General features: G+C 46.8%; 2 protein-coding genes across 4 annotated transcripts in view; one reads left to right on the top strand and one right to left on the bottom strand.

The window, feature by feature from the left end:
* LOC134328694 (NACHT, LRR and PYD domains-containing protein 3-like) overlaps positions 1-13,258 on the top strand; it is a 235,750-nt gene that overhangs the window by 212,289 nt on the left and 10,203 nt on the right. The window lies entirely within an intron of this gene.
* On the bottom strand, positions 8,236-12,047 carry LOC134328784 (uncharacterized). 3 transcript variants are annotated; one of them, XM_063010010.1, is made up of 10 exons: positions 11,959-12,047; positions 11,647-11,841; positions 11,519-11,562; positions 10,322-11,385; positions 9,926-10,235; positions 9,350-9,830; positions 9,189-9,260; positions 8,940-9,102; positions 8,588-8,839; positions 8,236-8,471 (listed from the first exon to the last, which is right to left on the bottom strand). In XM_063010010.1, exons 6-10 carry the CDS (start codon positions 9,541-9,543, stop codon positions 8,250-8,252), a joined length of 903 nt encoding a protein of 300 aa, XP_062866080.1. In that variant the 5' UTR covers positions 9,544-9,830; positions 9,926-10,235; positions 10,322-11,385; positions 11,519-11,562; positions 11,647-11,841; positions 11,959-12,047; the 3' UTR covers positions 8,236-8,249. The 3 variants fall into 3 exon arrangements, with proteins under 3 accessions (XP_062866080.1, XP_062866082.1, XP_062866079.1); XM_063010012.1 differs by having other exon boundaries at positions 9,350-10,235; positions 10,322-11,168; positions 11,447-11,562; XM_063010009.1 differs by having other exon boundaries at positions 9,350-10,235.

Below are 13,258 nucleotides of genomic sequence, written 5' to 3'. Positions count from 1 at the left end.
GATTTAATCTCTCCACTGCTCCGGAGGACTGTGGGTGATAAGCACAATGTGTCTTTACATCAAATTTCAGTGTTTCTGATAAATGCGTAATGATTTTGTTCACAAAATGTGAGCGTTATCCGAAGATAACTTGTGTGGAATGACTTCTCTCAAAAGACACTTAGCCACTGTGACTGAAATCCTGTCGCCTGCAAGGAAAAACTTTTGGGTATTTCAAGAATAAATCAACAATGACAATATTTAAATTGTTGACATGGTGTTAGTTCAATGAAATCCATCATTAGATGTTCAAACGGACCACTGGGAGGTTGGTGTGCACTTACATTAGGCGTAATACCCTTGCCAATGTTCATTTGTATGCATACTACACAGTACCTACTACCTTTCACAGTATGTTTTGGCAAATTGTGAAAATCCAGGTGCATACCAATATTTGTTAACCAAATCTGTCATAGCTGATTTTGATCCATGATCTACTGAATGGGTTACTTTTGCAAGGAATGGATACGCTGATTTTGGAATTGCGTCTCTGTTTTGGTCATCCAACCAGGTCCCAGTGTTGGAATCCTTTTTACAGTGTGCACGCCAAACTCTCAGTTCCGCCTCCGTAGCTGACTGCTGCAAAAGAGATACATTATCATGTGACGACAAAGATATGTCAGGCACTGAGTCTGAAATATCTCCATCGTCATCATCATCAACATTATCATGCTTAGCCTTTTGTGCTCGTGTGGAAACCATCTGAAGCACTACTGCATCTTCTGACATGGCTGTCCTTTTAGCTACATGATCTGCAAATAAATTTCCGGCAGATATTGCATACCCTGTTTTTGAGTGAGCTTTGCATTTACACACAGAAATTGAGATTGGAAGCTTAATAGCTTTTAACAAATTTTCTATCAGAAGTTTGTGAGCTACAGGCTTCCCAGATGAAGTTACAAACCCCCGATGCTTCCATGTAATGCCTGTGCTATGTACAGTTAAAAATGCATAATTACTGTCTGTGTAAACAGTTAAAGACTTATTTTTTGCTATTATGCAAGCTCTTGTTAATGCATACAATTCTGCTGCTTGGGCTGACAAATTATTAAGTAACCTGAATGTTTCCAATATCTGATCAGCCATCACAACAGAGTAGGCCACTGATGGTTTCCCATTTTCCAACTTCAGTCTGGATCCATCTACAAACACATACACATCAGCATTCTCATTGGGTACATCTGTGAGATCAGATCTGGGTTTCTCATTAATCTGAAGTACTGTTAAACAGTCATGCGGCATTCCGTCCTCGCTGCAAGGTAATAATGTGGCAGGGTTAATAGTGTTACACCTGTGAATCGTTACATTATGTAAAGAGAACAGCACATTTTGAAAAGTAAGCAGTCTGGCATTTGAACCTCCAATGTATGCAATGCTACCAGATCAGATGAACATAGGAAAGCCTCCGTGGTTGCAGCTAATGCACGTATGCAAGGCGGGTGTCCCCTCATGACAGCATCCAATCTTTTAGAATAGTAGGCTATAGGATGCTGCTGTTCACCAAAAGTTTGGGTTATTACTGCTGACATGTACCCATTATTTTCATGTACATATAATCTAAAAATCTTGGTGTAATCTGGGTTACCCAAACATGGAGCAGTAGAAATTTGTAGTTTCAACCTTTCAAATGCCAAGTCTGCTTCAGGGGTCCATTCTATTAACTCATTAATACCAATTTGTGCATTACGAGCTAAACTTGAAATGGGTTGGGCGATTTCTGCAAAGTCCGGTATCCAATGTCTCAAATAATTCATAACACCCAGTACTGACATACTGTAGCTTGCTTTTTAGTGCTAGGCTTGGGCAGTTTCATTATGGCTTCTATCCTGTCTGGATGTACAGAACGACCTTTGGCAGTAATTTTATGCCCCAAATATGTAACAGAGGTTTTTACTAACTGTAGAACTCTTGTGCCCATTCTCTGCTAGATATCTGAGAAATGCCTCTGTATCTACCATGCATGCTTCTTGGTTTGGACTTGCGAGTAAAAGGTCATCGACATATTGCAATAATGTGCTCCCATTGGGTGCCATAAACCCCTCCAAACTACGGTGTAATTCCCGTGAAAATATATTTGGAGAATCAGTGTACCCTTGTGGCATAACTGTCCATGTATATCATTTACCTTTGAAGGTAAATGCAAACCAGTATTGACAACTTATCTTCCACAGGTAGCCAGGTCAATTACTGAAAAATACGTAGCATCAGGTGGTATTTCGGACAAAATAGTAGCAGGATTTCATTTCATTCATTTACCGCTCTCAAATCTTGTACCAATCTATATTTTCCATTCTTTTTTAAAACAGCTAACAAAGGGCTATTCACCGGTGAATATTCACATGGAACAATGGCTCCTTTTTCCAAAAGCGAATTTATAATTTTAGATAACCCTTCTTCTGCTTCTTTTGACATGGGATATTGAGCTCGATAAGGTCTGTTAGCTGATTTTGGTACCACTTTAACTGGAGATGCACCTTGTATTGACCCAATATCATACTCATTCTGAGCCCAGAAATGATTTGGTATTTGATCAATAAAGACTGGTAAGTCATTATTTTCCGTCACGTCAATATCACTTGGCTGCTCATGTCTTGACCGAATAACAGAAGTATTTTCAGTTATTTTTTCTTTCCAGGCACTTGTGCTGGGTGAAAAACACCTGCTATCCCTACTTTCCCAATCTTTTACATTAATCAACGTTTTTAACCACATGCCTATGTCCTTCCACTGACCCCCTTGCTTGCCTAAACAAACATGTGGCTCTCCTGGCTCTTTAAACAACTTCTTTTGTTCCTCATTCAAAATTACATGTGCAGCTGCAAACTGACTGTTCTAGTAAATATCAGAAATTGATATTGTTTCAGTTGGTGGATTTTCTAACCATGATTGTTCATACATATTATCAAGACCATGTGGGGAGAAAAATGAAGCACAGTGTAAAAATGGAGGAACTTCCCATTCGGCCTTTGGAAGAGCTTTATACAATGCATCAAAGGTTCTCTGCTCTGTCAAATCCCAAGAATATTCTACTGAACCTATTTTGAGTGAAAATAACCCTATACTAGGACTAGTAGCATAGAATCCTGAGTCTGTGCATTGTATGTTCAAATTGAAAGCTCCTAGTAAATCTCGTCCTCTTAAGTTTACGGGGCAATGTGAGGACATTATAAATCGGTGTTTAACCATTCTATTTCCCAATTTCACCTTCACAGGGTTGCATAAAAACTTTGTGAGGGGTAAACCTGAAGCACCTACAGTTAGAATTGTATCTGTACTGAGAGATAAAGGTACTGAACCTTCTCTGAGTACAGAAACAGTTGCACCCGAGTCTACTAAGAACGGAACAGACTTCCCAGCAATCTCTAAATTTAGAATAGGTTCCTCACTGGGTTTCAAAGTCATCTTTACAAACTGCATACAGTAGTGTTAAAAAAAATAGCAGTGATTTTAAAAAAGCGAAAAAAAGCACAAAATCATTATAATAACTTTTATTTCCATATATGCAAATGCACTGAAAATACTCCACTTTCAATTCTAAATCAAAACATTAACAAAATTTAGCCGGTTTGTGTTAATCCTTTACAGAAAGTTAAGAAAAATGAATATTAGGCTGTTCAAAAAAATAGCAGTGCCAGCATTTTTCTTTAAAAACTCAAAAAATGTATCTATAAACTGAAAATGTTTGAGGTTTCACTTTACTTTAAATTACTGAACTAATATTTAGTGGCATAACAATTGTTTCCAAGATCTGTGTTTCATGGAGTCCACCAACTTCTGGCACCTCAGAATAGGTATTCCAGTCTAGGATGATTAGACATTCCACAGTTCTTCTGCAATTTTGGGTTTTGCCTCAAAAGAACGCATTTCAGATGTCAGAACACAAGTTCTCTATGGGATTGAAGTCAGGGGGTTGGGCTGGCCACTCTATTACCTCAATCTTGTTTGTCTGTAACCAAGATGTTTTGGGTCATTGTCATGTTGAAACACCCATTTTAAGGACATTTCTTCTTCTACATAGGGCAACATGATCTCCTCAAGTATTCTGATATATTTAAACTGATCCATGATCCCTCGTATGTGATAAATAGGCGTAACACCATGGTATGAAAAACATCCCCATAATCATCATTTTGTACCACCATGCTTTACTGTCTTCACAGTGTACTTTGGCTTGAATTCGGTGCTCGGGGGTCGTCTGACATACTGTCTACGGCCACTAGACCCAAATAGAACAATTTTGCTTTCACCAGTCCACAAAATGTTGAGCCATTTCTCTTTGGACCAGTCAATGTGTTCTTGGCAAATGTTAACCCATTCAGGATGTGTCTTTTTCTTAACAACGGGACTTTGCAGGAGTTCTTGCTGGTAAATTGGCTTCACTTAATCATCTTCTGTACTCACTGGTAACTTCAGATGTTCCTTGATCTTTCTGGAGGTGATCATTGACTGAGTATTTGCCATTTTGGCTATTCTTTGATCCATTCGAACAGTAGTTCCACGCTGCCTTCTGTGTCTTTCAGGTTTTGGTCATCACTTCAAGGCATTTGAGATCATTTTAGCTGAGCAGCCAATAATTTGCTGCACTTCTCTGTATGTTTTTTCTCTCTACAATCAACTTTTTAATCAAAGTATGCTGTTCATCAGAACAATGTCTGGAACAACTCATTTTACCCAGTATTTCAGAAGGAAATGCGCTATGACCAACCTGTGCAACATTTGCCACCCTCCTAAATTAAATAAGGGCCAAATTTGACACCCGTTCTTCTGCAGAATGAATGACTTCACCAATTGAACTCCTCACTGCTATTATTTTGAACAAGCCCCTTTCAATCAATGCTTCAATTACTCAGAATGATTGGCATGCATGTCCTAATTGTTGGGTTTGTTTTGTTTTCATTACTCTACTACACTTTCAAGTAAATTATTTGCTATGTAGAAATATCACTTCTACTTAAAACAGTGATTTATCAGGTTAATGGTGTTGGACTGCTATTTTTTTTAACACCACTGTACATCCACACTTAGATTCTGACACACAATTACGCTTACACAAATACACATGTGTTGTACCCCTGAAAATGGGGAGAAATAATCACGAGAGTGATAAAGCGATGTTTTCTCAGTTAGAACTTTTACTGGAATGAATGAACAAATACATAAACCATTTACTCACATTTTAGCTACAATACTCAATGTCAGATGCAAAAGTATATTTGTTACACTTATATAACAAAGAAACAGAAAAACACAATACCCTTTTAAAGGATGTCTATTGTACTGTACATGTCTATTATAATGTTCCAAAATCATAACATCATATATATAATAATATTAAACTCATTAACAATGTTTTCCTGAGATATTTCTCACTTTTAACACTGGTAAGAAATGTGAAACTAAAACTGAGTTAACTTATTAAACTGACATGACTTACTACAGGTCAATGTACAAACAATTTGCAAATACATTTATTAACATGCACATGTGGATTCACAAAATGGTGACTGCATTACAATTAGCCATGTGTCTCCTACTGTATGTGTGTATGTATAAACTTACATAAAGTTTAAATTGTAAATAAGGAATATTGTTAGGTCCCATTATATTAGAAATGGTGTTGTAGTGAACAAATTTATATAGGGGGTGGGGAGGTGTGGTGAGGTCTTTGTGAGGTCCTATTTGTGTTTTTTTTTTGTTGTTGTTGTTGAAAGCACTTTAATTACTCAAGCACTTATGCATGTATATTTTAGATATATATTTATATAAATAAATATATAACCCTAGCCATAGCTCTAACCCTAACCTTGCCCTAGGGCTAACCCTAGCTCTAACCCTAGCTTTAACCCTAACCCTTGCCCTAGCTTTAACCCTAACCCTAGCTCTAACTATAAACCTAACCCCCAAATTAGGGGCCAATGCCAACTTGGTAACGGGCACTGGATTCAGAAACTAGGGGAAAAATGGAGTCGTTTGGTGTTGGTTTGGTGCGCGCCGGACGCTCGGTCGCGGAGTTATGGGCTTTTGAAGTGTCCGGAAAAATGCATGTAAAATCCCATAGGGGACGCCTTTCCGATCGGAGTCCGTGACCTGAACGCGAAACCTGAAATGTGACCCTAACTGGTGGCATGAGGTACGAGGGCAGTGTCGGGTGGGCGACGGGTCGAATTCAAGGCTGGAAAGGGAAGGATTACCAAACTGTGATCACAGCCTCCTAGGTCGTTCCGAGCCCCACAGAGCAGAGATAAAGTGATGCGCGTTGGCCCTGGGCCAACCCTAGATCACCAACAGGGCATGTGGATGTGTCATTTCTCACAGAAAAGTCAAGGGAGGTCAGTTGGACACCAAACCCGAAACACCACCCTATGGGGTGCCCTGGGGCACCATGGCGATGCCAGGTTGGCATAGAGTCGAGTCTGGAGCTCGGGAGGGATGTGATTACCAAAGTGGCATTAGATTACCAAAGCATCATCTGCTAACCCTAAGTGCTCAGAGTCGAGGAAGGTCACTCGGACACCGAACTCTAAACACCACTCTCTGGGGTGGCCTAGGACACCCTACAGGGTGGTGTGAGGTCGTGTCCAGTTTGAAGCTGTTAGGGTTATGATTACCAAAGTGGCATTATACAGCTCTGGAAAAAAATAAGAGATCACTTCAAAATTATTAGTTTCTCTAGTTTTACAATTAATGGGTATATTTTTGACCAAAATGAGCAGTGTTGTTTTATTCTATAAACTACTGGAAACATTCCTCCCAAATTCCAAATAAAAATATTGTATTTTAGAGCATCTTTTTATTTAGAAAATGACTAATGGTCAAAATAACAAAAGTTACAGAAATTTCAGACCAAAAACAATGCAAAAAAACAAGCTCATATTCAGTTTTAAACAAGTATTAATATTTCAACTTAGGAGGTGTCCAGAAATCAATATTTCATGGAATAACTTACGATTTTTAATCACAGCTTTCATGCGTCTTGGCATGCTTTCCACCAGTCTTTTACATTGCTGTTGGGTAACTTGACGCCACATTCCAGGAGCTCTGCTTTGTTTGATGGCTTGTGACCATCCATCTTCCTCTTGATCACATTCCAGAGGTTTTCAATGGGGTTCAGGTCTGGAGATTGGGCTGGCCATGATAGGGTCTTGATCAGGTGGTCCCTCATCCACACCTTGATTGACCTGGCTGTGTGACATGGAGCATTGTCCTGCTGAAAAAACCAATCATCAGAGTTGGGGAACATTGTCAGAGCAGAAGGAAGCAAGTTTCCTTCCAGCACAGTTTTGTATGTGGCTTGATTCATGTGTCCTTCACAAAGATAAATCTGCCCGATTCCTGCGTTGCTGAAACACCCCCAGATCATCACCGATCCTGCACCAAATTTTACAGTGGGTGCGAGACATTTTGGCTTGTAGGCCTCTCCAGGTCTCCGTCTAACCATTACACGACCTGGTGTTGGACAAAGCTGAAAACTGCACTCATCAGAGAAGATGACCTTACTCCAGTCCTCGACGGTCCAATCCTTATGGTCCTTCGCAAACTTCAGCCAGGGCTTTTTTTTTTTTTTAGCTTTGCATGACTTCAGCCCGGCCTCCAGAAGCCTGTTTCGAACCATCCTCACTGTGCATTTCACCCCACCTGCCGCTTGCCATTCTTTTTGTAGGTCACTTGATGTCATCTTATGGTCGTTAAGTGACATTCCAATGAGATGGCAGTCATCACGGTCAGTAGAGAGTCGTTTTCGCTCTCTGCCAGTCTGTAGCTTTGTTGTCCTGTGTGTTTGTTCTTATGAACCGCTGTTTTTGAAATTTTTTGGATGGAAGCAACCTGACACTTACTGTATCCCTCTGCCAGTAAAGCTAGAATTGAACCCTTCTTTTCCTCACTAAGAACCTTTCTTTTACACTTATTTGGCATGGTCTGTAGTTGTATTTTGTCTACACTTAATTTTTGGGTAGTACTAGCACTACTTTTGACATCCAGCTGGTTCTATAACAAGAGAATAGTGATGACAGAAGCAGTGGTTTTTATACTATTGCTCGTTAGGATAGGATCTGGGTCAGTTGATCACCTAATTAGCATCTCATTAAGTGGAATGAGGTGTGACTGTAAAGGAATTCTCTTCAGAATGGCTGCTGTACATGTGGAGATACTGATTTAAGAAAAAACTGGAGTGGTCTCTTATTTTTTTCCAGAGCTGTATTACCAGAGCGTCATCTGCTAACCCGGCGGCGGGTGGCAGGGCTGCTCGTCCCGGGGAGGATGCCGCTGCTGTGGGGGCGTTCCTCCGGTGACTCCTCACCCTCCTGCAACCTACGCACTTCGGCTGCCTCCTGCACCGTGTTCAGCGGCAGGTAGAACTTAGAGACCACCGCCTCAGAATGGCACATGGCCCGGTGAACCGACAGCCTCTTTCTCGGGCTCAGGTTCTTCGTCTGAGGACACGACAGACAGACAGACAGACAGACAGACAGATAGATGAATAGAAATGAAACTCTATGACATGATCACACACGTAAGCTTTGCGACACCTCGACGACCGTGTACTCACGTGGTGCACCATCGAAGTGCGTAGGTTGCGGAAGGTGTAGCTCCCGCCGAACCCCATCCGCGACCACTCTGTCTGGAAGTAATTAAGGAACTTTTTGCACCTCCCGCCCGAGGCGTTAAAGAAGAGATGGGGCGAGTCTGACCCCGGGAAGACGTCTCGCGCCACGACGAGCTCCTCCAGCCACTGCAGCTCCTCTTGGGTGAGGCTGAGCTGGGCGTGTCCGTACATGGACGCGGACTTGTGGTCTTGTACCTGTGGAATCACAAAGTAGGACAACGATTGGGCGAGACTGACCGTACCACTCCATGGAAATGGCCGGTCGGCCCCACGAGTACCCTGACATCACACTCACGTTGATCGTGACCCGATCGCCGCCCACTTCCGCGTCCATGACCTCATCCACCTTGAGATTCTTCATGACGCCGGCCCGATGACCGGACATCGAGATGAAATATCCCGCCAACAGGCCGAAACAACTTGATGCAGATTTTCGACCGAACCGCCCTTCAGGGATCCTGCGAAAACAAACGAAAGACTCGGATAGGTTTTGTTTTCATCTCACGCTCGCGAGGTCAGAAGAGACGGACGGGGCGACACTGACCGATCTTGGCGGAAATGATCTTCCGCACCTCCCTCCGGAAGGAGCGCTGATCCTCCTTCGAGACGATGTTCTCTGTGGGGCGAAAGAAGCACGGAATTGTTATGGGTAAGGCCACCATCTCCACGGCAAAGAGACGTGAGCACTAGGGCGTTGATACTTACTGGAGGCCTTTCCGTACCGCCTGCCGGTGGCACGTGACGTCGCGCTGGATGTCACGTAAGCGACGTGCGATCTCCGCCCACAGCCAGATGAAGTCCACCCCGTTCAGCTTTGTTGTCATACGTGGGACATAAGACAAGAAGTCGAAGAACTTCTTTAAACTCATCAGATTGCTCCTGACGGTGGTGGACTTCATCTTGTCCTCAAACAGCACTCCGATCCAACAGAAAGACAGACACGAGAGCACAAGACGCACATGTGGGTCAGCGAGAATCGCGCACGGCGACGGACCGGAGCGAGGACGTGTCCGATACTCACTTTCTGATGGACGCGCGTTTCCTCAGGAAGACGAAGTTCCCTTTGAGCAGGCCGCCCTCGCTGGCGTACACGAGGAACCTCCGGACGTGGCTCACGTGGAACCTCCAACTTTTTCTTGGAGGGGTCCGTGCCGCAGATGGATTCCAAGAATTTCTGGAGCAAGTTCTTTGTGAAGGCGACAGAATCGAGAATGAAAACGACGCCTCGCGTCTCACGGAAAAGCATCATCGTCGTGCACGACGGGCCGTAGACGCACTCACCGTAGACGGGAGAGTCCGTCTTCGTGAAGTTATCCCGCCGCGAGAACTTCTTGCGTAAGGTCACCTTCGGGCTGCGGGAGACGAGCCTCTGGAGGCGGCCGAGTTCATACAGGTTGTCCTGGCAATCGGAGCGGGGGCACGCACCCTGAGGCACCAGGTTGAGGCGTGCCTCCAGCTCCCTCAACCGGCGCGTGGCCGGGCAGGAGGGGTTGTCACACAGCGTGACGGGCTGTGGGTCGTCCGCAGGCACTCCGACGCCGGCCTCGCCCTCTTGCAGCCGGGCACGCTGCATGTGAATTGGTCCCTGATACTGAACAGAAAGAACGTGTGTCTCCTGTTGTTCATCTCGATGCATTTTCTATGATGTGTCAAAGGAGTTTTCAGGCTCGTACTCACCGCCCGCTCGCCAGCTGCAACAGCAGAGCCTTCTCATCAGTGTTGAAATTTCATTTTTTTCCACTTGAATAACTCTGCAGATCCTCTGCCAGAGTATAAGTCTGACACCTCGTGACCTCGACAGGGCATCCGAGCGCACCGAGATTTGGAGCACTTATATCGGCCTGGGACTTCACGTGGGTTGCCCCCCCGGGCTCCACATATCCAAAGCCCTGCCCCCCAAGTGGGCGGGAACAGGAAGTAGCCTCAGGAAGGTCCTAGAGACGCGGGACCCGGACGCGAGCGCTCGACTCGATGTATCCCGTGCCCGTACTTGGCATGCACTCTGGGGCCCTAGTATTTTTTTTTAAATGTCGCGGGGCCCCTGGCCCCTTCCGTCCCCGAGATGAAAAAACTGCAACCCTGGCCTCCGCCAGGTTGGTGGCGGCACACGGGTGCACTGGTCCCTCTTGCCCCAGTGCCGGACTGGGCATCCGTACCCTAGACTGGTCCGAAAAATTTGACAGTTGGCTTTTGACCCCCAGAGAACGCCGAAGTGTCATGGGGGGCCCCCCCTGGGATAGCCAAGGTGTCCCTGGACCCTAAATGTCACTTTTTCATCCCGAGGCTTGTAAAGCCTGGGGACCGGCCGTGGGCCCCCCCGGGGGCCCTCCGAAGCTCATGCGAGTCCACTCCTTTTTAAAGTACTGCAGCAGCTTCTTGCAACGGCCGCCGGAGGAGGAGAAAAAGAAATAAGGGGACTCGCTGCCCGTGAACCTCTGCCTCACGCTCAGCAGGCCCTCGAACCACTGCAGCTCCGACGTCGTGAGGCGTGCCCGTACGTTGACGCGGACTTGTGCTCCTCCACCTACGAGGACGGACAGACAGAAAGACAGACCGACGGACGGATGAGAAAACAGAGAGGCGTCAGCGGGCCACCCGATAGAGCCAGACCCTCCCCGTGTCGCCGACACCCGAACTCCCGTCGATGGTGACGTGCTCCCCTTCGATCTTGGCGTCCAGCACCTCAGAGACCTTCAGGTTCTTCAGTACTCCGGCCCGATGTCCGGACATGGATAGGGACCCTGCGGAAACAGAGATCGGAGGGTCTCACGGGACGTACTGTTCCACAGGGGTGTCACCTACCGGTACGGCGCCACGACCCCCACGGTCAAGGGGACGACACTTATGGATCGTATCGGGCAGCAACTGACGCACCTCCCGGCGGAAGTTGGACTGGTCCGACTTGGACACCAGGCTCTCTGTGGGGAGAGAAGAGCGAAGCGATCAGTGTCGGCACGGCCTCGGAGACCGGACGTGCCGTGTCGCGGCCGCGGGATACTCACTGGACACGGCCTTTCTGACGACCTGACGGTGGCAGGTCACATCTGGCTGGATGTCCCTCAGCCTGTTGGTGACCTCAGCGTTCAGCCACATGAAATCCAGTCCATTGAGCAATGTCGTGCTCTGGGGGAGGACTCATTAGGTTGGATCTGACGGTGGTTGGCTTCAGCTGCTGCTGATATAGGACCGTGACCCATCTGAAACACGAGAAGGACAAAAAAAGAGACACACACACACACACCCTCGCATTAGCGACGGACCGCCGCGGTGCACGGCTAAGGACGGGACGAGCGTGACGCGTGTGGACTACTCACTCCCTCAACGAGCCGCGTTCCTTGAGGAAAGAGAAGTCTCCCTTCAGGAGGCACCCTTCTATGGCAAAGATGATGAAGCGCCGGACATGGCTGACCATGCCCTTGGCGTTCTCTATCCTCTTTGAAGAAGGGTTGGTCCCCGAGCAGGAGCCCAGGAACTCCTCCAGGACCTTCTCTGTGAAGATGATCGGAAGAGAAAGAGAGAGAGAGAGATAGATGAGCCGACGCCACGCACGTCCGGGGAGATCTGTTCGTGCGTGACGGGCTGTGAATGTACTCACCGTACACGGGGGAGTCCCTCGTGCTGAAGCTGTCTTTCCTGGTGAACTTCTTCCGGGCGCTGACTCTCGGGCTGACGGACAGGAGCCTGCTGAGTCGTGCCAGCTCGGACCTGGTGTCCCAGCAGTCCTCCCTGAGGCACCAACCCCAGGCGGAACTCCAGCTCCTCCAGCCTCCTGTCCCGGGCCACGCAGCGGGGGTGGGCGCAGTCGGCGCTGGTGCCCGGCCCGCTCGCTCGGACCCGCTTCCGTGTCCGCGGGGGGCGCCACCGGTACGTACGGGCGGCCGTCTTGACCAATGTCCAGAGTGCTTACCATGGGCACCGTGGGATGGCTCGCCTGAAGCTCCGCAAGCTTCCATGGTACGTGTCTGGTCTTAGCCTGGTTCACATAGTAATCCAGCTCCGAACGCTGAAAGACGTGAAGACGCTCCGGACCTCTCGTGACGGATTCGCCTCGTCCGCGAGGAGAGTCCGTCGTTCGAGAGATCGGAAAGGAAAAGAACTTACCTCCAAGTCCCCGTGGACCGAGGCGTCGTGCCTGTCCAACCTCTTCACCATCGTGGTGGTCGTGCAGCCGGGCACGCAGCACTAGAATTTAGCTAACACCCTGAGTGCGGAAAAGAGTGTAAGACGAGTGGGTGTAGAAACGTGGATGCACGCACACACACACGCAAAACCGCCCACCCGCACGCACGCCCATACACACACACAGACACGGTGGTGGACAGTGGCCTGGCTTACCGGCCGCTGGACAGCTGAAGAAGCAGCATCTTCTCTGTGGGGTTGGCCAAGTGCAATTTGCACAGGTGCTATGGCAAATTCGAGTACATCACCCCGCACATGGGGCATTTTTGACTCCTCGGGGGCATCTGGAAGTGACGAGAGAGACGTAACACCATCGTCCGAGACAGAGTCCGAGAAGCAGCATATATATATATAGAGAGAGAGAGAGAGAGAGAGATAGAGAGAGAGATCTTTCCACTCACCTCTCCAAAGACGTAACAGCGCCTAGTCCTGCAG

Source organism: Trichomycterus rosablanca, chromosome 15 (assembly GCF_030014385.1).
Source record: "Trichomycterus rosablanca isolate fTriRos1 chromosome 15, fTriRos1.hap1, whole genome shotgun sequence".
NCBI lineage: Eukaryota > Metazoa > Chordata > Actinopteri > Siluriformes > Trichomycteridae > Trichomycterus > Trichomycterus rosablanca.
Note: the sequence above shows the minus strand (reverse complement) of the source record. Positions and strands in the feature narration are given on the sequence as shown.

Bases quoted from the DNA above. Each gene is read 5' to 3' on its own strand.
- LOC134328784 (XM_063010012.1), bottom strand. From the start codon at position 9,543: ATGAAGTCCACCACCGTCAGGAGCAATCTGATGAGTTTAAAGAAGTTC. The intron at 9,261-9,349 runs GTAAGTATCAAC...TTCGCCCCACAG, and splicing joins GCGGTACGGAAAGGCCTCCA to AGAACATCGTCTCGAAGGAG. The intron at 8,472-8,587 runs GTGAGTACACGG...TCGTGTCCTCAG, and splicing joins GCACTTCGATGGTGCACCAC to ACGAAGAACCTGAGCCCGAG.